This window comes from Oncorhynchus gorbuscha, linkage group LG13, assembly GCF_021184085.1.
Source record: "Oncorhynchus gorbuscha isolate QuinsamMale2020 ecotype Even-year linkage group LG13, OgorEven_v1.0, whole genome shotgun sequence".
NCBI lineage: Eukaryota > Metazoa > Chordata > Actinopteri > Salmoniformes > Salmonidae > Oncorhynchus > Oncorhynchus gorbuscha.
The window spans coordinates 34,605,295-34,632,195 of NC_060185.1; the positions used below are offsets into that span (position 1 = coordinate 34,605,295).

Consider the following 26,901-nt stretch of genomic DNA (forward strand, 5'->3'; position numbering starts at 1 on the left):
TTAGTGGTACCTGCTGTGTTACATATGCAGTTCAGGTGTCTCTCTCTCTCTCAGCTCTACTCTGCTGGCTCTGGACAGCGAAACCCTGACTGATCACATGACCGATACTGAGCTACATGAAGGGACAGAACAGACAGAGAAGTTGCTAGGCACCTGGAGTCCCGAGGGAAAAGGCCTTCCTTTATTCATCCACCTTGAAAGGAACAACACAGCCCTTTTGTGTGTCCTGTCCTGTCTACTCTGTAGGAACAAAACCTTAGAAACTACATATTTAGTGTAATGAACAGAGTAGCTAACAAAGGACTGATCTGTGGAAGCTACCTCCAACCATTTCTAAATGTGTTGTTCTGTCTTCCTTTATCTTCTTAAATAAACTGAAAACAAACTAAAGTTAACAGATAATAGTATAATGAAGCAGGTGAGAATAACATCTGTATCTAGGTCCGTCCACACACAGCTAATCATTATAGTTAAAAATATATATTTTTATAGATCGCTTAAAGGGCCAACAGCAGATGAAACAATACCAAAGAGTACTCCCTGCCACCAGGGTCTGCTGAGCACAGACTTGAAAGTTGTGAAAATTCTGTGCAACTTCCATCTTGAGTTTACAGTAGTAAACTGAGGCTGTACCCACTTTAAGTTACAGTTTTAACAGTGGCCAAGTAGGCTATTTGGTGGCTACAGGGAAAACTCTAGAACAGCGGTCACCAACCTTTTCTGAGTCAAGATCACTTTCTGAGTCAAAATGCAAGCAGAGATCTACCGCTCAGACATGACTTAAAAAATGTAAACCTATGCAACAATAACTAATTAAAAACAGTACTGTAGCAATGAGGTATTTGTGCAGTAAGCTACAGTGCCTTGCGAAAGTATTCAGCCCCCTTGAACTTTGCAACCTTTTGCCACATTTCAGGCTTCAAACATAAAGATATAAAACTGTATTTTTTTGTGAAGAATCAACAACAAGTGGGACACAATCATGAAGTGGAACGACATTTATTGGATATTTCAAACTTTTTTAACAAATCAAAACTGAAAAATTGGGCGTGCAAAATTATTCAGCCCCCTTAAGTTAATACTTTGTAGCTGCGATTACAGCTGTAAGTCGCTTGGGGTATGTCTCTATCAGTTTTGCACATCGAGAGACTGACATTTTTTCCCATTCCTCCTTGCAAAACAGCTCGAGCTTAGTGAGGTTGGATGGAGAGCATTTGTGAACAGCAGTTTTCAGTTCTTTCCACAGATTCTCGATTGGATTCAGGTCTGGACTTTGACTTGGCCATTCTTACACCTGGATATATTTATTTTTGAACCATTCCATTGTAGATTTTGCTATATGTTTTGGATTGTCTTGTTGGAAGACAAATCTCCGTCCCAGTCTCAGGTCTTTTGCAGACTCCATCAGGTTTTCTTCCAGAATGGTCCTGTATTTGGCTCCATCCATCTTCCCATCAATTTTAACCATCTTCCCTGTCCCTGCTGAAGAAAAGCAGGCCCAAACCATGATGCTGCCACCACCATGTTTGACAGTGGGGATGGTGTGTTCAGGGTGATGAGCTGTGTTGCTTTTATGCCAAACATAATGTTTTGCATTGTTGCCAAAAAGTTCAATTTTGGTTTCATCTGACCAGAGCACCTTCTTCCACATGTTTGGTGTGTCTCCCAGGTGGCTTGTGGCAAACTTTAAACAACACTTTTTATGGATATCTTTAAGAAATGGCTTTCTTGCCACTCTTCCATAAAGGCCAGATTTGTGCAATATACGACTGATTGTTGTCCTATGGACAGAGTCTCCCACCTCAGCTGTATATCTCTGCAGTTCATCCAGAGTGATCATGGGCCTCTTGGCTGCATCTCTGATCAGTCTTCTCCTTGTATGAGCTGAAAGTTTAGAGGGACGGTCAGGTCTTGGTAGATTTGCAGTGGTCTGATACTCCTTCCATTTCAATATTATCGCTTGCACAGTGCTCCTTGGGATGTTTAAAGCTTGGGAAATGTTTTTGTATCCAAATCCGGCTTTAAACTTCTTCACAACAGTATCTCGGACCTGCCTGGTATGTTCCTTGTTCTTCATGATGCTCTCTGCGCTTTTAACGGACCTCTGAGACTATCACAGTGCAGGTGCATTTATACGGAGACTTGATTACACACAGGTGGATTGTATTTATCATCATTAGTCATTTAGGTCAACATTGGATCATTCATAGATCCTCACTGAACTTCTGGAGAGAGTTTGCTGCACTGAAAGTAAAGGGGCTGAATAATTTTGCACACCCAATTTTTCAGTTTTTGATTTGTTAAAAAAGTTTGAAATATCCAATAAATGTCGTTCCACTTCATGATTGTGTCCCACTTGTTGTTGATTCTTCACAAAAAAATACAGTTTTATATCTTTATGTTTGAAGCCTGAAATGTGGCAAAAGGTCGCAAAGTTCAAGGGGGCCGAATACTTTCGCAAGGCACTGTATATGGAGTAAATGTGGATAACCAGCTGTATCCTGTAGGCCAGAGGTTCTCTTTCTCGGTCCTGGGGACCCAAAGGGCTGCACATTTTTATTTTTGCTCTAGCACTACCAACCTGATTCAAATCATCATGATGAGTTGATCATTTGAATCAGCTATGTAGTGCAAGGGCAAAAACATAAATGTGCAGCCCTTCGGGTCCCCAGGACCAGGATGGAGAACTAGTGCTGCAGGCAACACAGTATTTTATGCAGTCCAAGCGAACGATCAATCAAAGGCATAGGATATCAAGTATGAAACATGACTTTATTTTCAGTGTAAAGGACATTGTGTTCACTAATACATAAATGCCATCTACATATAGAATACGAACTACATACATCATGATACACAACATCATGCATGCTGTTTGATAACATTCATATATTACAACAATTAGTAATATGAATCAAAATGTTTGCATTATATCTTCTGCAATAAACTAGATGTTTTCAGTCATTCAATCAGCATTGTTCTGTTTTTCACTAAATCAAATAGTCTGAGGACATACTGATGTTGTCAATTAAATCCTAAATGTAAATAAACAAATAGCAAATGTCGATAAACAACAGAACAGACCTTACATGTGTTGACAACATATTGCATGCATTCTGTCCAAAAAAAAAAAAAAAGATTGTCCTGGCACTGTGAACAAAATAAGTACGACCTTCTATGGCCAACCTCGTGAGAGTTTATCTATATTGCACCCTTCCCCAAAAATGTCCCCTTCAGTTATGTGGCAAAAAGACCCATAAGGTAAGAATACAATGCATGAAATGCATTTTGGACATAAATCATATTGTATCTAGTTCACATAACATTTCACATGAGAACCCATGCAATACTGTATATCATGGGTTTATTTATTAGCACCTATTGTATATTTGGTCTTCTAAAGGCTGTTTTCTCTGGATACATAATGGAAACCATTTTGCATAGACAGCAGGCAACATGTAATATTGTTACATATTTTGAACAGACTGTAGTGAGTGGAATACCACTTAGATCAGATATCATCTTACTGTGTTTCTAAATAGCTAAATATTTACAACAGGATTATAGGTGAATACTAACTTCATTATGTCTTATTATCAGAGTCCAGTCAATCTATCAACTCATTTCCTCCAGTCTGTCTGTACATTGCCTAAATAAAGGTTGGATGAAATAAATAGCCTGAGCAAATACTGTCAGTATTCTTACAAACATTGACATTATCACATACATTTACAATCTCAGGCATCAATGACTTCACAATAAAAAATAAAAAAACATAATTATAAGGCAGAAGAAGGCACAACTTATAACCATCTTTCCTTGTCGGGACTCTCACCATAATAGTGTGTGACTCCCTGGCCATGCTAGTCGTTACCATGCTAGTCTTTAACCGCTCTAACATGCGTTTTATGTGCTTAGGTTCTTCTCAGTGACAGTGGGGAAACTACTTATTGATAGCACTTTGTCCATTAGGGCTCTTATCTGGTCATTGTTTCCAAAACACTATGGTCTTGAATTCTAATACTCTACTGAAGTCTCCTACATAACTGAGTGTTCGGCCTGTTCTGTTCTGCTTGGTACTCCATCTACCAAGACTGATAGTTCCACTCAGTAGTGTTCCACCAGCTTGTTCCAGCCTTGACGACTCGACTTCTTCAACGGACAGTTGGTCAAGACAGTTCTGTGCTATGTGCTATGTGCCAGTCCTCCACGGTGAGGCAACAGACATACCAGCTCACTATTTGCCAGGCTGTGCCACCTTGCCTGGTCGGAGCCAATCTCTCCAGGGGGACTGGGGCTTCTCTTGCCCAGCTTCATAAGTCCAGGAGGCAGGGGAGGAGGAGGGCCGGTGGGGCCTGGTGGAGGAAGCTGTGCTGGTTCTCCTCCAGAAGGACATGGGGTTGGAGACAGGCTTCCTTTGGACCTGCTCCGACTGCTGCTGGGTCCTCAGCTGCTGGTTGATGATGATCTGAATGTCGTCCTGAAGAAAATAAATAAAAATATTACACCTCTGTTGATAATGAGCCTCATTAGACTTCACTTACATGTTAAATGCAAGAGCTGGATATAACAAGAGCTTAAATACACTTCAAGAGCTTAATTACAGTTCAAATACCACGATGTTGAAATTGTAGGAATGTTTCAAATCATCTCTATTGAACTGGTCAGTTACAGTGAATGTTGCCATGTCTTCATATGACCACTAGATGGAGGTAGTCACCCAGCAGATGGCCTCGCACTCGCACCATGACTCAGCAGTAGACTAGAGTAGCAGAAAGATCCTTCTAGCCTTGGCCACCTGTCAATCTGTTCAGGTCCCTTCAGTCCAAATTTAGGGGGCTGTTTAAAGGTTACCGTGTCCCTAACCCCAGTGGGGACACTACAGCTAAAGAGCAGTCTCTATGTAAAACTAGAATTCTGACTCTGTGACCAAGGATTACGGTACATTTTCACTATTGGTGGTGCCCTAAAGACAATAGGCTTAATTAAACCAATGTTAATATTTACTCAGAGCTTATGAAAGTGCCCTAATATGTTACTGGATTGTGAAAGAGGGGCAGAGGAAAGGAGAGAAATACAGATAGATAAAGTACCTTGGCCTAAACATCAGCGCCACAGGTAACTTCCACAAAGCTGTGAACGATCTGAGAGACAAGGCAAGAAGGGCATTCTATGCCATCAAAAGAAACATAAATTTCAACATACCAATTAGGATTTGGCTAAAAATACTTGATTCAGTCATAGAGCCCATTGCACTTTATGGTTGTGAGGTCTGGGGTCCGCTCACCAACCAAGACTTCACAAAATGGGACAAACACCAAATTGAGACTCTGCACGCAGAATTCTGCAAAAATATCCTCCGTGTACAACGTAGAACACCAAATAATGCATGCAGAGCAGAACTAGGCCGATACCCACTAATTATCAAAATCCAGAAAAGAGCCATTCAATTCTACAACCACCTAAAAGGAAGCGATTCACAAACCTTCCATAACAAAGCCATCACCTACAGAGAGATGAACCTGGAAAAGAGTCCCCTAAGCAGGCTGGTCCTGGGGCTCTGTTCACAAACACAAACACACCCTACAGAGCCCCAGGACAACAGCACAATTAGACCCAACCAAATCATGAGAAAACAAAAAGATAATTACTTAACACATTGGAAAGAATTAACAAAAAAACAGAGCAAACTAGAATGCTATTTGGCCCTACACAGAGAGTACACAGCGGCAGAATACCTGACCACTGTGACTGACCCAAAATTAAGGAAAGCTTTGACTATGTACAGACTCAGTGAGCATAGCCTTGCTATTGAGAAAGGCCGCCGTAGGCAGACATGGCTCTCAAGAGAAGACAGGCTATGTGCTCACTGCCCACAAAATGAGGTGAAAACTGAGCTGCACTTCCTAACCTCCTGCCCAATGTATGACCATATTAGAGATACATATTTCCCCCAGATCACACAGATCCACAAAAAATTCGAAAACAAATCCAATTTTGAAAAACTCCCATATCTACTGGGTGAAATTCCACAGTGTGCCATCACAGCAGCAAGATTTGTGACCTGTTGCCACGAGAAAAGGGCAACCAGTGAAGAACAAACACCATTGTAAATACAACCCATATTTATGCTTATTTATTTTATCTTGTGTCCTTTAACTATTTGTACATTGTATATATATGACATTTGTAATGTCTTTACTGTTTTGAAACTTCTGTATGTGTAATGTTTACTGTTCATTTTTGTTGTTTTTCACCTTATATATTCACTTTGTATGTTGTCTACCTCACTTGCTTTGGCAATGTTAACACATGTTTCCCATGCCAATAAAGCCCTTGAATTGAATTGAATAAAGTGAGACAGAAAGAGAGCAAAAGACAGACAGAGAGAGAAGGGGGTTGATAGAAACAGAGACGGACAAAGAGACCGTGGAGACCCACCTGCCAAGCCTCTAGTTCCTGAGACAGCTCCAGCTTGCGTTGGATAGCCTCCAGCAGCTGGGTGTTCAGACACATCATGTCGTTCTTACTCCTCACAAGCTCCGCCTCCATCAGGTTCTTCCTGACATGATGAAACAGGGGATCAAACACATGTTAAGTCACAGTGACATGATCATAGATTCATAGCAGACCAATGTGGAAAGCCCATGGCAATCTTCCAACGACAACCCAGCACAGGAACATATGTTACATTTACAGTACACATAAAATGGCAAGAACTATATATAAATTAAATCTGTCACTTTATGAATGCTAAATGCTGTTTGAAAATAACATTGAAGGAAATTACAAAGAGTGAAAATGATTAAACGATAAAGGCAGAAAATAACTAAATGATAAAGGCTAAACCACTTACTTAGCTATGGCCTCATCTCTGTCTCTGATGGCCTGTTGGGCCACCTCTTCTTCATCCTGTCTGTTTCCGAGCCTCAGCCTCAGCTCAGCATTCTCTTCCTGCAGCTGGGAGATCTAAAAGAGGGGAGAGGTCAAGAGAGAAAATAGTGAACTGAAACCCTGGTCTGAGTCCAACACTAGCAACGCCAATGTATTGGGTTCAACTTCTGCTGTATCAAGAACTCATAACCAACATGACCACAAGGTAGAGCACAAACCTCACACACTAAGATGAGCCAACGTAACCACGACTAAAGCTGAGTATTCGGTTTCTGTGGTGCTTAGTTATGTACACTGTCAAATTAGGTTAAAATTACATTAGAGGGCATTGTTTCTAGCCTGGGGTGTTCTATTGACCTGCTACTCTATGAGTGAACACTCAGGATCGGTGGGTGTTGTGTTGTAAAACAGTAGCTCATGGTATTTACTGGAAATTCAGAGCTGTAACCTGACTATCACTGTAATGAAAAACCCCTCGCACTCTCTCTCCAGCCCAGCAACACAGAAACTCCTTTTATTGTGTCTAAATCTAAATCTCCATGGAACGCAGGCCTGACTGACACCTGATCTCTGTGTTAATGTCTCTGTCTCCTAGGGGATGAATCCAGCCTTTGTTGTCAGGGCCGGCAATTCATATGGGAACCCGGACACTGTACTGAGGACTCAGGTAACTGAACAATGAGGCCTCTTACAGTCAGCTCAGTCCAGCACACAAGGTGCAAGGTGATTTAGTATTATCGATGTATCAGTGTGGACCTTGCTCCTTTACCTGTTGTCCATCTAATATTCAGGTCGGTTCTCCAGTAGACGATGTTCATTTTCATCTTCTGTTAGTGCTTCTCGTTTCACCCTTTGGTTAAATTCCAGTTTTGTCTGATAGCATCATGATTTCACCAGTCTAGTTTCCCCTTTTCTCTCTATGACCAGTGTAGGCACTAAAACTAGGGGAGAGACTGCATTGTTTTGACAGGCACTTTCCCAGGAAGGTGGGTTTCCCAGTGGGAATAATAGACTGTGCCTGCTGTGATCTATGAAGCATTCAACATCCTCTCCCAGATGTCCGCCACAGGCTCCTAACAACAACGCCTCAACAGAGATCCTAACCAAAAACCACAGCACTGACATTACTCCAAAGTCATCTGTCGTTACACAAAAGCACCTTACAGGTAAGGTACAATGTTTTTTCTTTCTTTCTCCCAACAGAGCATAGAGTATATCATCTATGGGGGAATTGAATAAAGGTTTTGGATTTAGGCCAGAAAGTGTATTCCTTTGCTGTGTGTTTTATTCCTCAGTATTACTTTAGTGCCTTGTTGCATTACAGGATGCATTTTTGTTGTTGTTGAATATTTGTATTTTGTACATTTGTATTCTTCTTTTCACGCTGTCATTTAGGTCACTATTGTGGAGTCACTACAATGTTGTTGATCCATCCATATGGATAATTTTGTGTAGATCAACAACAACAAAAATCACAATTAAATCTATTTCAATACCACTTTGTCATGCAGCAAAATGTGAACCAATCCAAAGGGGGTGAATACGTATAATACCTACTGTAGCTAACCTTTCCTCTTTTTCAACAAAGGTTCACAATAATTATACCGGTACATAGTTTCCACAATTACATTAGCTTGTACTCTCATCATAAGGCTTCCCTGAAACGCGAACAAATCCCCCCCCCCCCCTAGTACGGTCCTTCAAAATCTCACGGTTTTCCTTTACCGTAGCATTGTGCATGGTGACTTGTTGTTTTTGCTGCTCATTTAACGCCATATCGATTTGTGTGTCCCCCAATTTTTTGAGGGTGATCTAGTGTTGGATGTGCACCAATTATACATTTTTCAACACTTATTGTATCCCCCCCCCAATAAATGCACTGTAATTTAAGCTTGTAAATTGTAAAGTTCTCTCTGTCTCATGCAAAAATTTATGGATTTGAATGGGGATGGTAGGCACAGATCGACAAGCGCTTGTAACGCAGTTTTAGCACATTTTGGGATTTTAAGCATGAAAACCTTTTGACAACAGCTTTATTTATTTATTTGATTAAAAAAGCTACCTTGCCTACCCTGTCTGCACATCACTGGCCTATTGTTAGAGTTAGTTAGCTTTCCCTGGTTGGTGGCTTGGTTTCCCGGATGACTCCTCACCTGAGGGATATGGGTGTGGTTGGCCAGTTTCTGAGCCACACCATGTAACTGGAGCAGCATGGCCTGTAGGTCTCCTTCCTCCTGACCTAGAAACTCTGATCTCTCTGGAGTCTTCACGACCTGGATCAGGGGTCGCAGCAGCTCCAGGATAGATAGAACCTCCTGGGTCGTCTATTGGAGAGAGAGAGCAGAAAGAACAGAGAAAGAGAGAGAGATGAGATTAAATGAAATTGTATTGGATAGTGTTTATAAAAAAAACATTTGAACACAGGTAAACCTAAATTCAGCCACATATAACAAGCAGTAGCATTGTGGTAAAAAAAAACTCATTGGAAAGACACTAACACTAATAACACGTTAGGTCAATGAGTTCGGTATTATTTTAACACTACAATGTGTGAATGTGTAGCTCAGCCTACTAGCTTTTAAGTGTCAAACATCACTGTTTTTTTCTTTGAGACTTCCATAGGTATAACCACTTTAACACAAAACCTGACTGAATGTGTGTGCCCTCTGACATTTAGAGGCAGAAAGATCCATCTAGCTTAGGTGATTCAACCAAGCAGGAAATGTAGGCTAGCGAATGACTCATGGGTGCACTAAAAGATCACAGTTTCCAGGTATGGAAGAAAACAAAGCAAAATAATGACAGAATCAGACAGTCAAAATTTAGCAAAATATGTCTCTTTCTTTCTCACCTTTTATGCTTGGTTTCAAGCATTCATTATCACTATGTTTTCTACAAATTGTAGGAGCTGTAATGCATTCACACCTCAGTAGCTAATAATAATAAATAATAATAATAATGGCAAAGCTCTCGCAAATAATGTTCCCCTTGTCGTTTCTTTCTCTTTGAAATCAGGAAACACAAGTTAAGAAGTGTTCCTTTACAGAGGTACCATCACCAATAACATACCTCGAACGTTCTGTTGCTATGTATCATTCTTCCATTACAGTGTCATGGGAATATTTCAGCTCCATGTTTAACATATTTGGAGTTTCTGTAATACACATCATTGCCAGTGTTCAATTTGTGACACTCAAGGTGAAGGTTGATGTCACTAGACTTGTTGCTGAATGTTATGGATTATTCTCCTATCTGTAGATAGTGATGGACGCCAGACTGGAGGAAAAACGGATTATTCACGGTTTTATTGTATTGATGACATTCTACGGACACTATGTGATTCTGTAGAAGCTGACAAAGTCACTGCCTTTAACTTCCTACAAGGCTAGTGTTTACAGAACATTTGGTGCTGTGTGATTAGGATATAAAAGGGCCTGTCTCCAAGAGGCCAGTTATTTTCTCTGCTTCTGTGCTGGGTGGTGTCTCCCTGTTGCAACTTGTAATAAACCAGAAAAGACTGCACTCCTTTTTGTTCACCTGGAAATATCTATTACATACAGGTAGTGGACTTTGATTACATGGTTGTGTATCTCTCTGTATCTTTCTAACACCTCATATTTTATATACTCTTAGAAAAAAAGGGTTCTATATGGAACCTAAAAGTGTTCTACCTGATATACAGTACCAGTCAAAAGTGTGGACACACCTATTCAAGGGTTTTTCTTTATTTTTTTACTATTTTCTACATTGTAGAATAAATAGTGAAGACATCAAAACTATGAAATAACACATATGGAATCACGTAGTAACCCCCCCCCCCCAAAAAAAAAAGTGTTAAACAAATCAAATATATATATATATTATATGAGATTCTTCAAAGTAATTACCCTTTGCCTTGATGACAGCTTTGCACACTCTTGGCATTCTCACAACCAGCTTCATGCGGAATGCTTTTCCAACTGTATTGAAGGAGTTCCCACATATGCTGAGCACTCGTTGGCTGCTTTTCCTTGACTCTGCAGTCCAACTCATCCCAAACCATCTCAATTGGGTTAAGGTCGGGTGATTGGGGAGGCAAGGTCATCTGATGCAGCTCTCAAATCATTCTCCTTCTTGGTCAAATAGCCCTTACAAAGCCTGGAAAAACAAACAAATGATAGTCCCACTAAGTACAAACCAGATGGGTTGGTGTATCGCTGCAGAATGCTGTGGTAGCCATGCTGGTTAAGTGTGCCTTGAATTTTAAATAAATGTTACCAGCAAAGCACCCCCACACCTCCTCCATGCGTCATGGTGGGAAGCACACATACGGAGATCATCCATTCACCTACTCTGCGTCTCAAAGACACAGCGGTTGGAACCAAAAATCTCAAAATTGGACTCATCAGGACAGGACAAAGGACAGATTTCCACTGGTCTAATGTCCATTACTCGGGTGTTTTGCCTCAAGCAAGTTTTTTCTTCTTATTGGTGTCCTTTAGTGGTTTCTTTGCAGCAATTCGACCATGAAGGCCTGATTCACACAGTCTTCTCTGAACAGTTGATGTTGAGATGTGTCTGTTACTTGAACTCTGTAAAGCCTTTATTTGGGCTGCAATCTGAGGTGCAGTTAACTTTAATGAACGTATCCTCTACAGCAGAGGTAACTCTTTGGTCTTCCTTTCCTGTGGCGGTCCTCATGAGAGCCAGTTTCATCATAGTGCATGATGGTTTTTGCCACAATATGGACTTGGACTTTTGCCAAATAGGGCTATCTTCTGTATATCACCTTAACCATGTCACAACACAACTGATTGGCTCAAATGCATTAAGAAGGAAAGAAATTCCACAAATGTACTTTTAACAAGGCACACCTGTTAATTGAAATGCATTTCAGGTGACTACCTCATGAAGCTGGTTGAGAGAATGCCAAGTGTGCAAAGCTGTCACCAAGGCAAAGGGTGGCTACTTTGAAGAACCTCAAATATAACATATATTTTGATTTGTTTAACACTTTTTTTGTTACTTCATGATGCCATATGTATTATTTAATAGTTTATGTCTTCACCATTATTCTACAACGTAGAAAAATAGTTTAAAAAAAACAAAAACTGGAATGAGTAGGTGTGTTCAAACTTTTGACTGGTACTGTATGTACTAAGACTATGTATGTATCAAGGGTATTAACCCAGGATATGTGCACTAACCTTTTGTCTCTTATTTCTGAAGAACTCTTTAGGTTCTAGATAACACCTTTTTTTCTAAGAGTATAAAGATAGAGATCATAACAATCTTGGTCACTAACTCTGACCATGATGTATGTTCCAACGGTATTAACCCAGGATAAGTGTGCTAACCCTTGCCTTTGTCCTGGGTTCCCTGTCTCTTATGTCCCATGTCTTCTAATTCCTATAGTGTTACCTGTTCTCTGTCATGGCCCAGGCCCATGGTGTCTAGACTGGTCTCCAGCTCAGACAATAGGGATGTGTTTCCATGGTCACTCCTGTCCTGCAGGTAGACCTCCTCCTGCAGCTCCTCCACCTGGACCTGAAGCTGCTGGGAACGCCCCCTCGCCGCCACAGCCTCCTGCCATGCCTCCGCCAGCTACACACAGAGAGAGGGGCACACACACACAAAAACATAGAGGGAAACGCACACAAAGAGAGATACATAAGGTCTGGTCAACGTCATCTAAAATCAACTACATTATGCAAACATATTGAGATTCAGACCCCATCAGTTTGACTATTGAAAAGCAGATCTAGCTCTAGAGACACACAAGTATACATAACATGCCAATGTCATCCATAAATGACATATTACACAATATGTGCACTATATCAACATACAGTGCTATTGGAAAAGCTATGTAAAAAATGTAAACTGCCATTCAACCACCATTCCAGCCTGGTGCAGAAACTCCACTACGGCACGTGTGGAATCCAGCCTTACAAGTTGAAATGACATGTGACAATGGGAGGGATGAGTCTATTTTAAAGCAAAACCTTCCATAGATCAGGGGTTCCCAAACGTTTTATTCTGCACGCATGCACCACATCTCTTTCTATGGGCAAAAGCACTGTTCATGACACAAACTGTTCACACCCCTCTTGTCAGTGGAGAGAATTTTGCAGGTTTAAAGTTTATTTTGTCATGGGGTGCAAAGAAAATGTTGCAGTTTTAAAGCACATTTTCTTGCAATTCTATACATTTTGATATCTGTTATGCGTATTCATGTGATATTTGAGTGACAACAAAATACAACAATATCTATAGGCTAAAAAAGCGAGTGGAAGTTACGCTGCTATTAAACCCCAATTACCACAGGGTCACTTAGGCAACTTTGCACTATTGACGTGATATTAATGAGTAAACAAGGAGAAAGATAACAAAACTAAAAATTGTGTATGTTTACCTGTTGGCTCTGCTGCTGGTTGTGTTGGTCCTGTAGAGCTAAGCGTGTGTGTAGGGAGGCCAGTCTGTCGCGTAGGTCTGCGTTCTCCTGACACACACTCTCCAGCTGCTCCTCTAGAGCCTGCTCCTTCTGGGACAGACGCACCACCTGGACACACACAAAGGGTGAGATAAAGTAAGTGTGTGTGTGTGTGTGTGTGTGTGTGTGTGTGTGTGTGTGTGTGTGTGTGTGTGTGTGTGTGTGTGTGTGTGTGTGTGTGTGTGTGTGTGTGTGTGTGTGTGTGTGTGTGTGTGTGTGTGTGTGTGTGTGTGTGCATAGCCTACCTGCTCCCTCATGGCACTAAGCAGCTCCTCCTCCTGTGGTCTGTTGTGTTGGCCTTTCTGTTGAAGCTCCTGTTTCAGGGTCTGCAGCTCACTGGTCATCGCCCTCTCCACCTCCATTGCCTAGACCGCAACACAGACAGACACCAAGGACAGGAGAAAGGTATTAGATGTACATACAGAGAAACAGGGCATACCAGAGAAAAGGGCACCAGGTTCAGGAGACAAAAATATCTGAGACTAAGTTACTAGATATTAGATCCAGAGATAAATATCTAAAATAGATATATAGGTAAATAGGTATAGATATATGAGGAAGTGTAATATAAAATCATAGATATTAAATAAGTGAATCTGTATTATTGGTTGCTGTGAGCTATGCTGTAAATGGAAAACTAAGATCACATACTAGTCAGAGGAATGGTTCTTGCCTCCAGCACATGTGCTTATGTTTTCGTCATAACAAAACAACTCAAAACTTCTCTCCGCGGGACAGTTGTTCCATTAACTACAAGATGGCACAGTAAGCAATTATTGACATATGCCTAAACTCTTAGGGGGAAAAAGTGTTATCTAGAACCTAAAAGGGTTACGGTTAGAGTCTTTGGCTGTCCCCATAGGATAACCCTTTGAAGAAACCTTTTTGGTTCTAGGTAGAACCCATTACACAGAGGGTTCTACAGGAATCCAAAAGAGCTCTACCTGAAACCAAAAAATGGTTTGCCTATTGGAACAGCCGAAGAACCCTTTTGGATCCCTTTTTTCTAAGACTTTACCGAAACTTTTGAGGAAAGTTTTTTCTCTTACTAAAAAGGTTATATGCCATAGGTTCCAATGTAGAACTCATTGGAACAAAACAAAAACATTTCCAAATATGAAAGTGAGAGAGACAGGAATGTATTGGCACTGTGCCAGTTCTTTGGCCTCCTAACCCCTACCCCCAAACACACACACATCCCTGGCCCCCCTGACTCAGCAGTATGGCAGGCCCATGTCAGCTCCCATCACACACACAGACGCACACACAATACAGGATGAAAGGGCCACAGCAGATGGAGCAACTGGGGAATCTTGGTCTTGGCAGTGACATCCCCATGCCACGTTAGGCACAGAACATTGGGGATGTTACTGGGAAAGGGGGGGGGGGGTGCATGGAGGCTGGGGTAGTTGAAGGAGAATTGACAGACAGAAACAAAAACAGAGGGCATGTAGCTACACACTGTAGGAGGGGTGGCAAGGATGCACGTTTGCATCAATCTACCCCAGAGTCCCGTCCATGGCTTATCTTGGCCCGACTATGGAAAATGGAGTGAGCGGTCCATTAGGAATCCAGAGAGACACTCCACTTGCTAGGGACACAAAATCAAATAAAACAACCCCCCCCCAAGACTACATTGTGATGCACATAGCAGAAAGGGTCTTCTCAGAGTGGTGGGACAAAGCATAGCATTCCATTGGGGTGGGAGGGGTCATAGATAGCAGTAGCATAAACATCATATGATGAACCCTCTCCAATGATGGATCTTCCTAGCGCTTCCCTCTCTTCCTAGTGGTGTGACGCTGTCTGAGTCAAAGGTCAAACAAGGGTGTCTAATTCTACATAAACATAAAATCAGGAGTGAGGGATATAACAGGTGTCATCACCATGGAAATCATCATGGTGGTTGGTGTCTAAATCTAAAGTTGAAAACCTTAGCTAAAACCTTAGTGGTTGAATGTATTTTTCACCTGTAGAATGGCATGATTCATCACACCAGTGATCTAAAGCAATCTTTTTCACTTCCTTGTTTGAGACATGTGCACTGGTTTCTTTCCTTATGTTGGAAAAATAAATGACTTCCTTGAAGGCCTGTAACTTAGATTGGACAATAATGTCATTTCTGAAAAGGTACTACCAAACAGAGAGATAGGCTACACATTTAAATCAACCAAGAGTTGTTCTCAATTCCAGCTTATGAAACTGTAAACGTTCTCCCTTTAGAGTAACACATCCCTTCACTAAAAATATGTCTACATGTTATTTCAATGCAAGTGTTTGACTTGAGCTTTCACAGAAAATATGTATGAAGTACACTAGAACTAACAGAAGTGAATGCTAGACTCTGGGTGAAGCATTGTTCACAGAGGAATAATGATTAGGCATTCTATGGAACAGTGAGGCCAAGATCCATCAATACTTTTCTATCATCTGCATGTTCAAGTTGAAAACTGCTGATGGGATAGAGAATCAAACAATAACAATGACACTGCCAGAGAGTCATAGATTGTCAAAATACTACTCTCACACAACTATTTGAATAACATTCATAGATACAGCAAAACCTGATAACGAACCAGTCACTGACTGGCGAAGATCAACATAGTTTTCACACTTCCTTCACAACCAAGGTGAACAGCAACATTAAGCATTTCTAGTGGTCTTTAGAAATACACTACATGTCCAAAAGTATGTGGACACCTGCTTGTCTTACTTCTCTTTCCAAAATTGGGCATTAATATGGAGTTGGTCCACCCTCCACTCTTCTGGGAAGGCTTTGCACTAGATGTTGGAACATTGCTGCAGGGACTTGATTCCATTCAGCCACAAGAGCATTAGTGAGGTAGGGTACTGATGTTGGGCGATTAGGCCTGACGCGCAGTCGGTGTTCTAATTAATCTCAACGGTGTTCAATGGAGTAGAGGTCAGGGCTCTGTGCAGGCCAGTCAAGTTCTTCTACACCGATCTCAACAAACCATTTCTGTACGGACCTCGCTTTATGTGGCATTGTCATGCTGAAACAGGAAAGGGCCTTCCCTGAACTGTTCCCACAAAGTTGGAAGCACAGAATCGTCTAGAATCTCATTGTATGCATGCTGTAGCCTTAAAATATTCCTTTCGCTGGAACTAAGGGGCCTAACCCGAACCATGAAAAACAACCCCAGACCATTATTCCTTCTCCACCAAACTTTACAGTTGGCATTATGCATTGGGGCAGGTAGCATTCTCCTGGCATCTGCCAAACCCAGATTCAATTTGATGAACTGACTTGTTGGAAAGGTAGGCACCCTATGACGGTGCCATGTTGAAAGTCACTGAGCTCTTCAGTAAGGACATTCTGTTTCCATTGTTTGTCTATGGATATTGCATGGCTGTGTGCTCAATTTTATACACCTGTCAGAAATGGGTGTGGATGAAATAGCTGAAACCACTCATTTGAAGGAGTGCCCACATACTTTTGTATATATAGTGTATGTATTAGCTGAAATGGATATCCGTTTTCCTGGCTGTGTGACCATAGGTCAAGGTGATATATTGGAGTGCTCACACTCCTAGGCTGACTGTCTGGTAACATCTCTCCCCCAGAATACAGTCATGCTCTGGCTAAGCTCACACACTAGAGTTAGGCCCATCAGACCCTAGTACTATAGAACCACTTCTACCAAACATACAGTCCCACCCAGACACTGCTGTACACAGACTCTATTGATATCTCTTTTTAGGTTCACTGATTGTATCGTTATATACACCCCCCCCTCTCTCTCACACACACACACACACTCACCATGCCAGGCAGTGCTGCACACCTGGAGAGAGGGGTACCACCACCGTTCATTACCGCGTCCGGTAAGAAGATGTCAGCGAGAAACACTCTTTAAACCTTTCCTCTCCGCAAGAACAGCGTCTGAAGTACTACTCTCTAGCTGTTCTTTTACGTTTACATTTCCAGAGAACTCAGAGTCACCCACGGTGGAAGCCAGCCAGCAGAAAGAACCCACTTCTCTCCACTTCCTCCTCCTCCAGAACTCAGATTGAGAGATAGCTCCTGTAAATAGACCTTTTCCTGCCCGTTTTGGGGGACTGTGAGTGATAAATAGAAGATATTTCCTCTACACAGGGTGGAGTGACAATTATGGTTCCTCTATCTGAACTGAAGACTACTGAGGGGTCAAAAGGAGGTTGTTCTTTTGTCCAATGCCTTATGTCTGTGCACTGGACTGGAGTTAGATATTCAACTTCCATGCTTACTACAGCCAGGTGGTTAGTCATGTGTTTCATTAACTGTAAGTTTACGTCACGATCATAACATTCGGCAATACAAAACAACACCCTTGTTGTAAGTTTGTAGAGCACTAGTCTAGCGGCCCACTCAAGGTTGCTAGCCTAGTACACAAGAGACTTACTTTAGCCAATAAGCTCAACTGTACCTACAAAACTGATAAGAGACTGTAAAATACCTTGTTAATCGCAACGGCAAGCTTCCAGTCTTAGGTACAGCATTTATAGGGATAACCCAGGACCTCACCATTACAAACAGGTGTCGTAGTGTTAATATTAAGTATCATTGTGGATATAGTTCTAATAAAGTAAACATGAGTCACATTGAAGCATGGACATGACTGCATACTGAGTACAGGACATTGGCAGCTGTGGTTTTCCCATCACGTGGTCTAGGGGTTTTCTACATGTCATAGCCACATGGCTCAGTATATAATTAACTCACCGACTTATTCCAGCAATGATTGATACAATTCAAAGACCAATTCCAGATATGAGCCTTTTTCAACCTTCCACTGATGTCTCCCTGCTTTGAAGACTTATCGAGTCTCAAAACAAATCATTTCAGTTCCTACTCCATATTCTTCTTTACAAAATGTTGGCGTCCATTCCTGTAGCCTCCCAGCTGGATGTTTTGCCTTTAGGCAAAGTACCTTAATGACTTATTAATGTAATAACAACCTGACCTGAACTGATCCTGAACTACTGAGGTGGGTTCTCTTAACCTCTGGTTAATCTAGATTTTTATCTACATATTAATGCTTATATGTACTGTCTGTGTATTACTTACTAGCTGCTATTATTATGCATTACCTAATATCTGTGGCCTTGCTTTATACAGCATTGGTCTTTGTACATTACATTTATTTTCAGTAGGTAGATTGGGTAACACCCCACCTTATCGGATGTTGGCTCTAACCGCAGGCATAGCTTGAGTGGTTAGGTTACAATGGCTATCTTTTCTTTACTTCTGCCTTAATAGAGAAATATTTTAATGTGTCACTTTATATGGTAAAAAAAGAGGGTTTTATGTACAGCATTCCTAAAAAGGCTAGCGTCAAAACATTAGCCTTACTTGCCGGGCTTATTGCTAGTGAATTAAATACGTTTAGTTTTCTTCCATTTGGTGCTTAATGAACATGGCCCAGGTGTGAAGGGGTGGTATGTACTCACTGTGCTGAGCTGTTCTCTGAGGCAATGGGTGTGTTCTGCGTATTCCTCCTGGGCCCTGGTCTTGTCCCGGTCTGCGTCGGTCAGGGCCTGGGTCAGCCTGTCCACCTGGCCACTCAGATCCCTCACGTCTTTCTCCAGGTCCACAACCTGGCTCACCCACCCAGACTGGCACCCCTCCAGCTTCACCTGCAGATCGTGCCTGCCCTGCTCCAGCTCCTGTGGGCAAAACATAACAGATGGGCACAATTAATGTGTGCCAATGGGGGTCTCTTTGGTCTGTGATTAGGAGACTGATACCACTGCTCGATCATTTTAATCCATGAAATGAATAAATTAGAAAATCTAAGAGTATTTGTGCAGTAGCTGTTACTGTGTACTTATTGAAGCTAGGTGATGCATACTTGGTATTTCACCAGTCTGCCAGTCTAGTACACCCCTGCTATCTTTTTATTGTATCTATAAACTCTTTAGAGCACACAGCATCAAAGTCCAGACATGGTAGATTAGACTATGACATAACCACAAGCCTGTATTATACTTCATGTAAGGTAATAGAAACTATCATTATTTCATAATAGTACACCAATAAAACAGCTTGGCAACTGGCTTATATCAATATCCATGTTCTTGCGCCTCCGTGGCCTAGACAGCCCTACATTAAATCTATCCATCCACAGACAGCAGTAAAACGGTCTCTGAAACATCTGTCTCCTAATGTGGATCCATCCCTGGCTGCTACAGACACTTATTGGATCTACATGTAGAAGAGCTACAGCCATCTCTGGGAAGCTTATTCCATTCCATACAGCGTAGCAGTAAGAGAAACAGTGTAAATCTGAGAGACTGGGTGATAACCGCAACTACATTACTTCATGATGGCCAGTTAATTTCAATGCTGACCTGGGGAAATATTCCTGAAGACTAGAGTTATGGTCTAACATACTTATATGGCTCTTCTTTTTGTGGCCAATATTCGACACTGAGCAAGCCAGGGATACTTATAGACTGTATCTGGAGAGGATTCACATACCCGACTGGACATATTAGGCTTAATGTTTTTGCTACATATTCAGACCTTGTGAGAGTGAAAGGGATACGAACTGCAGATGCTGCATGTGCCATCCCTCAGAGCTTAAAGATAAACACCCTCACACAGTGGTGATTTTAGCATGTAAATCTTGGTGGGGCAAACTCCCCACAAATGTTTTTAGATGCATGCCAGCAAAGCCACTACACAACACAACACTAAGCAATGCATTAACTGGACTACATCGGTGACAAAACAGTGCCCACAAACTGTTAGGGCCTAAAGCTGCCCCAACAGCAGTCCTAATACGTTACCACTGCTACACCTGGCTATCAGCAGAGCCTTGTCTGGCAGAGAAGAAGTTCATTCAGCCTCATCCACCGCCTTTTAAAAAACATAACCGATATGGCTGACTTGCTTAAACAAATGTGGGTTCTACTGACAATTGAGATATACAAACTATGGCATAAAGGGATGACAGCTTCATTAAATAGTACCGGGCAAAACATCAGTCTCAACGTCAACATTGAAGAGGCGACTGCGGGATGCTGGCCTTCTAGGCAGAGTTGCAAAGAAAAATCCATATCTCAGACTGGCCAATAAAAAGAAAAGATTAAGATAGGCAATAGAACACAGAGGAACTCTGCTTAGAAGGCTAGCATCCCGAAGTCGTCTCTTCACTGTTGATGTTGAGACTGGACAGAGGAACTCTGCTTAGAAGGCTAGCATCCCGGAGTCGTCTCTTCACTGTTGATGTTGAGACTGGTGTTTTGCGGGTACCATTTAATGAAGCTGCCATTTGAGGACTTGTGAGGCGTCTGTTTCTCAAACTAGACACTCTAATGTACTTGTCCTCTTGCTCAGTTGTGCACCGGGGCCTCACACTCCTCTTTCTATTCTGTTTAGAGACAGTTTGCACTGTTCTGTGAAGGGAGTAGTTCACAGCGTTGTAAGAGATCCTCAGTTTCTTGCCAATTTCTCGCATGGAATAGCCTTCATTTCTCAGAACAAGAATAAACTGACAAGTTTCAGAAGAAAGTTATTTGTTTCTGGTCATTTTGAGCCTGTAATCAAACCCACAAATGCTGATGCTCCAGATACTCAACTAGTTTAAAAGAGGCCAGTTTTATTGCTTATTTAATCAGATCAACAGTTGTCAGCTGTGCTAACATAATTGGGTTTTCTAATGATCAATTAGCCTTTTAAAAGGATAAACTTGGATTAGCTAACACGAAGTGCCATTGGAACACAGGAGTGATGGTTGCTGATAATGGGCATCTGTCTGCCTATGTAGATATTCCATAAGAAAATCTGCCGTTTCCAGCTACGATAGTCATTTACAAAATTAACAATGTCTACACTGTATTTCTGATCAATTTTATGTTTTTTTAATGGACGAAAAAAAAAGTGCTTTTCTTTCAAAAACAAGGACATTTCTAAGTGACCCTAAACGTTTGAATGGTAGTGTATGTACAGACAAGATTAAATCAAGAAAAGTCTGATGGGTGACAATATTAGCCTATCACTTGTGAATGATATATTATTGCTTGTGAATGATGCCCAGCATAAGTGACAATGCCTTTATCAAATCACAGTCGTACACCTCATGTAGCCAATCTCATAGGCCTATATGATTCAATAAGGTTTGTATCACAACTAAAGTGGCCAAATAACTTCTGAAAATGAAGCACATTAATTAACTTTACAAGGGGTGTAGATCTAACTGGCATACATAAGCAGCATGTGAGTTTCAAGTTTGTTGAAGATAATTGTCACCATAAAATGCACCTTTATAATGAAAGCATTAGATGCATAATCACATTTGCAGTCACTTTGATAATGGTGTTTTCTGATAATGGAACATTTGCGCTTATAGCCTACTACCATGTGCACATTGCTGTGCTTATAATGTGAAGAAATAGCCTAATAGTTTATCAACATTTTAAGCTAAACGTTATGATCTGTTGCGTCAGTCACATTGTGTAAAAACGTTTTTTTTATGCTACTGGTTGTACAACAGTCCCAGACTATGTTTGGAAAATGTATTTCTTGCACAGTATAGGTCGACCTTTGTACTAATCCCTGAGCAGTTTCCTTCCTCTCCAACAACTGAGTTAGGAAGGAGGCCTGTATATTTGTAGTGACTGGGTGTATTGATACACCATCCAAAATGTAATTAAACAACTTCACCATGCTCAAAGGGATATTCAATGTCTGCTTTTTTCCCCCCATTACTCATATACCAATAGGTGCCCTTCTTTGCGAGTCATTGGAAAACCTCCCTGGCCCTTGTGATAGAATTTCTGTTTGAAATTCACTGCTCGACTGAGGGACATTACAGATAATTGTATGTGTGGGATACAGAGATGAGGTAGTCATTCAAAAATCATAAAACACTATTAATTAAACACTATTATTGCACACATAGTGAGTGAGTCCCTGCAATTCATTATGTGACTTGTTAAGCACATTTTTACTCCTTAACTTAAAGTTTTTAGGCTTGCCATAACAAAGATATTGAATAGTTATTGCCTCATTATAGTTACATTTCAGCGTGTCATTAAATGTGCAAATAATTCCACTTTGGTATTATGAGGTATTGTGTATAGGCCAGTGACCAAATTATAAATTTAATCCATTATAAATTCGGGCGCTAATTCAACAAAATGTGGAAAAAGTCAAGGGTGTGAATATTTTCTGAAGGCAATGTATATACTTTCCTCTCATGGTGGGTGCCATTTACTGAATATATCTCTGAGCTGTTCTAATGAGATGTCCATATTAATTGGCAAACCTGTGAGGGAAAGGGAGGGGAGCGGGTTCGTGGAACTCAGGCTTATCACAAAAACACAAAAGAGCTTTTCAGAGAGCAGAGAAAGAGTGCATTGTGTGTAATAAAATTGGTCTTTGTTTTCCGAGGAAGCTCAGACTCAGTACATTCTTATGACATCTCATTTGAAGAGGGAAGAGCTAGCCTCCTTAGATCATGATCATCTGGTGGTAGCCAACTAAGAATACTAGATCCATCCATCCACCTATGATATCTTAGTGAATATTATCAAAGGTGAACCTGAAGTATCGTATTTTGGGTTCAATAGTGCTGCTTTATAATGTACTATTTATACAGTATATTCTATTATAAAGACTTGCATGATGTACAGACTTGTTTGTTGTTATTTCCCTTGTTTGATATGCCAACACCTAGCAAATAAAATAAAATAGTATTGGTCGTGCAAACGTTTTGGAGATGTAATTGCAGGTGCATCTTAAATGCACCGTATATCAATGGCTGTTAACGTAGACAAAACATTGGTTGATACTGTGACTTGCTCGGTCTGGAATGATTATCAGCATGCCAGAGTAGAATCCAGGAAACTACTTAACTATAATGTTATAATTCTCTCAGTTATTAAGTTAATTGTCACACATTTGCTGATGCTTAGTCAGCACAGAAATGTAAAGAAAATTAGAAAAGCCTACCCTAAATAAATTAAAATGATAAACTCTTTCGAAAGAATCTTGAACAAGATTTTACAAATTGACTCATTGCGTAGGCCTACTTCTCAAGATCCAAATTGGATGCGCTTGTGAATCATGTTTTAATTTATATGAAGATAGGAACAAGCGCGCATATGACACATTCACAAACTTCATCATAATCGTACAACACAATAGGTTTCTTTTGACTATTCTCTCTTACCTCAAGTTTGTCTGCATACTGTTCATGAAGTTTGTCGCTCTGATCTTTCAACTGACGATTTTCCAAAAGCAATGTATTTCCCAGCTGGGCCGCCAAAATGACGTCTTTCTCCTTTTGTTTCAAAGCAGCTAAAAGTTCATTGGGGTCTTGATAATTAGATATTTCTAACGCATCATAATCAAAATAAAAATCATCCTCCAATTCCACTTCCATCTTCTTCGGTTTGAAACTCCATTTACCAAGTCGATCCATAGTTCCTGGTTTTATGGAAATAGCCTAATAATACTATTTGATATTTATTGTGGCATATTTGTCATTCAGTTTCATTTCAATAACTATTTAGCGGTTGCCTAAGCCCCGGTGTATGCTTTACCACAGCCTAGGTGCGAATGAACCTGTAGTTTGACAAGCCGGTCTCTCCAGTATGATGCGAGTGAAAGTAGGCTGGTCCCCAGGGAATCCATAGCACCTTAAACCTGCGCGCCCAACACAACGCTATGCAACAATTGCTTTCAAATCAATTGCTGACCACTCCAATAAAAATGATGTGCGAGCTTAACATCTTCATCCAAATAAGAAAATGGTTTATTATTGTCCAATAACTGACTAAATCAGATTCATATTCAATTGGCTTAAATGGAAGAGTAGCCTATAGGTTGCAGTCTAAACACTTAAAAAACACCCTTTCCCCTCAGCCCTCAAATTAAGTGGACACTTCTCATGACGTTCCATGACGTCTGACGAGTATACGAGTATACGCTTGCAAGGCAAGGGGCAAGGGGCAAAGGGGGAAGGAAAGAATTTCGCCTTACTTCTTCCTGCTTCCAACCAAACTTCATACAAGTTTTGTTAAATCCAGCTATATAAAAAGGGGATTTCTATTGCTGACAGAGATATTATCATGTCAGCTTGCAGATGATGCCAACATCTTTTTGAAAGATGCTGACCAGATTCATAGAGCAGTTCATGTGATAAATATTTTTTCCAAAGCATCTGGTCTTTACCTAAACCTTAATAAGTGTTAAGTGTTTGCTCTTAAAGACTGCGTGATAACTGGAATATTGCATATAGAGGATAAGTAACATACTTTGGGATTACCATATCTAAGGATCAACAGGAAAGAGGCTCAATAAATGTCATACCTTTTGTTGAAAAAACAAAAGAAGTTGAACCATTGGTTGCAGAGGGATTTATCCCTGAAAGGTCAAGTATTGCTTTGTAAAGCTGAACGTGTCTCCAGACGTACTTATGCAGCCCAGTTCCTACATCTTAGCAACAAAATAGGTAAAGCGGTTGACCAGATGCTTTTCAACTTCATCTGGAAAAATTGTACACATTATATTAGGAAATCTGTCATTATGAACACATATGAATATGGTGGTCTCAGTTTTTGAATAGTACTTTTAAGATAAATTGGGCTGAACATTTCTTAAAGATTCCAACTTCAATTTGGAAATTCATCCCTTTTTATATCTTCTCCTGTTTTGATTGCTTTAATTTGATGTTACTTTGTAACTGAAATTGATAAGATTCCTACAAAATAATCTGCTTTTCATGGACAAGTATTCTTAGCGTGGTTGTTAATATATAACAGGTGGGCAAACTTTTTGGCTTGAGGGCCACATCAGGATTTTCAAATTCAACGGAGGGACGCATTTTTTGGGGGACCAATTGTTTGTTAATATCAATTTGCAGGGCCTCTCGTGTGGCGCATCAGTCTAAGGCACTGCATCGCTTGAAGCGTCACTACAGACCCAAGTTCGATCCCAGTCCGTGTCACAGCTGGCTGTGATTGGGAGACCCATGAGGCGGCGCACAATTGGCCCAGCGTTGTCCAGGTTAGGAGAAATGGCGCCAGGGCAGAAGGTAGACGTTTTACTTGCCCCCAAACTATTGTGTTTTTTTTGTTCGTAACTTTTTTTTTTACATAATGTTGCCGCTACCGTCTCTTATAACCGAAAATAACTTCTAGACATCAAGACTGAGATTACTCACCACGGACTAGCAGAATCCTTTTTCTTCTTTCACAACTCTGATGAGCCAAAGACGGAGGATATACGACTCCCTCCGGAACAGGCCACGAAGCCAGTGATCGAAGTGAAGAGGCGGCGGAGAAAGAGAGGCCGGAGGGCGGGCTGTCTTCTGAGGAGTAGGCAGCGATTGAATAAACCTCCACTCCCCCCAATTCTGCTCGCAAACATGCAATATTTGGACAATAAAATGGCAGAGTTATTGGGAAGATTAAACTACCAACAAGACATTAAAAACTGTAACATCTTGTGCTTCACAGAGTCGTGGCTGAACGACAACAATATCAACATACAGCTGGCGGTCTATGTATTTCTGTAAACAACAGCTGGTGCACGATATTGTACAAGTCTCAAGCCATTGCTCTCCTGAGGTAGAGTTTCTCATGATAAGCTGCAGACCACATTACCTACCAAGAGAGTTCTCATCTATATTCTTTGTAGCTGTTTACATACCACCACAGTCAGAGGCTGGCACCAAGATACAGTATTTGGTCAATAACACAAGTTTATCTCAATACTTTGTTATATACCCTTTGTTGGCAATGACAGAGGTCAAACGTTTTCTGTAAGTCTTCACAAGGTTTTCACACACTGTTGCTGGTATTTTGGCCCATTACTCCATGCAGATCTCTTCTAGAGCAGTGATGTTTTGGGGCTGTTGCTGTGCAACATGGACTTTCAACTCCCTCCAAAGATTTTATATGGGTTTGAGATCTGGAGACTGGCTAGGCCACTCCAGGACCTTGAAATGCTTCTTACGAAACCACTCCTTCGTTGCCCGGGCGGTGTGTTCGGGATCATTTTCATGCTGAAAGACCCAGCCACGTTTCATCTTCAATGCCCTTGCTGATGGAAGGAGGTTTTCACTCAAAATCTCACGATACATGGCCCCATTCATTCTTTCCTTTACACGGATCAGTCGTCCTGGTCCCTTTGCAGAAAAACAGCCCCAAAGCATGATGTTTCCACCCCCATGCTTCACAGTAGGTATGGTGTTCTTTGGATGCAACTCAGCATTCTTTGTCCTCCAAACACGACGAGTTGAGTTTTTACCAAAAAGTAATATTTTGGTTTCATCTGACATTCTCCCAATCTTCTTCTGGATTATCCAAATGCTCTCTAGCAAACTTCAGACGGGCCTGGACATGTACTGGCTTAAGCAGGGGGACACGTCTGGCACTGCAGGATTTGAGTCCCTGGCGGCGTAGTGTGTTACTGATGGTAGGCTTTGTTACTTTGGTCCCCCCTTTGGTCCCAGCTCTCTGCAGGTCATTCACTAGGTCCCCAGTGTGGTTCTGGGATTTTTGGTCATCGTTCTTGTGATCAT

The 26,901-nt window shown here is 41.1% G+C and overlaps 1 protein-coding gene and 1 long non-coding RNA gene across 4 annotated transcripts; one reads left to right on the forward strand and one right to left on the reverse strand.

Annotated features, from left to right (window-relative positions):
* Positions 1-2,753: 2,753 nt before the first annotated feature.
* LOC123992773 (BICD family-like cargo adapter 1) lies at positions 2,754-25,731 on the reverse strand. 3 transcript variants are annotated; one of them, XM_046294269.1, is made up of 9 exons: positions 25,540-25,731; positions 18,818-19,033; positions 13,612-13,731; positions 13,289-13,435; positions 12,295-12,477; positions 9,048-9,218; positions 6,857-6,969; positions 6,442-6,562; positions 2,754-4,480 (listed from the first exon to the last, which is right to left on the reverse strand). In XM_046294269.1, the coding sequence occupies exons 3-9, from the start codon at positions 13,726-13,728 to the stop codon at positions 4,238-4,240; spliced, it is 1,095 nt and encodes a 364-aa protein (XP_046150225.1). In that variant the 5' UTR covers positions 13,729-13,731; positions 18,818-19,033; positions 25,540-25,731; the 3' UTR covers positions 2,754-4,237. The 3 variants fall into 3 exon arrangements, with proteins under 3 accessions (XP_046150225.1, XP_046150223.1, XP_046150224.1); XM_046294267.1 differs by lacking the exon at positions 25,540-25,731 and adding an exon at positions 23,545-24,237; XM_046294268.1 differs by lacking the exons at positions 18,818-19,033; positions 25,540-25,731 and adding an exon at positions 17,151-17,592.
* Positions 17,323-19,168, forward strand: LOC123992776. The gene is made up of 2 exons (XR_006831310.1): positions 17,323-18,354; positions 18,956-19,168. It is a non-coding gene; the product is annotated as an uncharacterized LOC123992776 (long non-coding RNA).
* Positions 25,732-26,901: the final 1,170 nt, after the last annotated feature.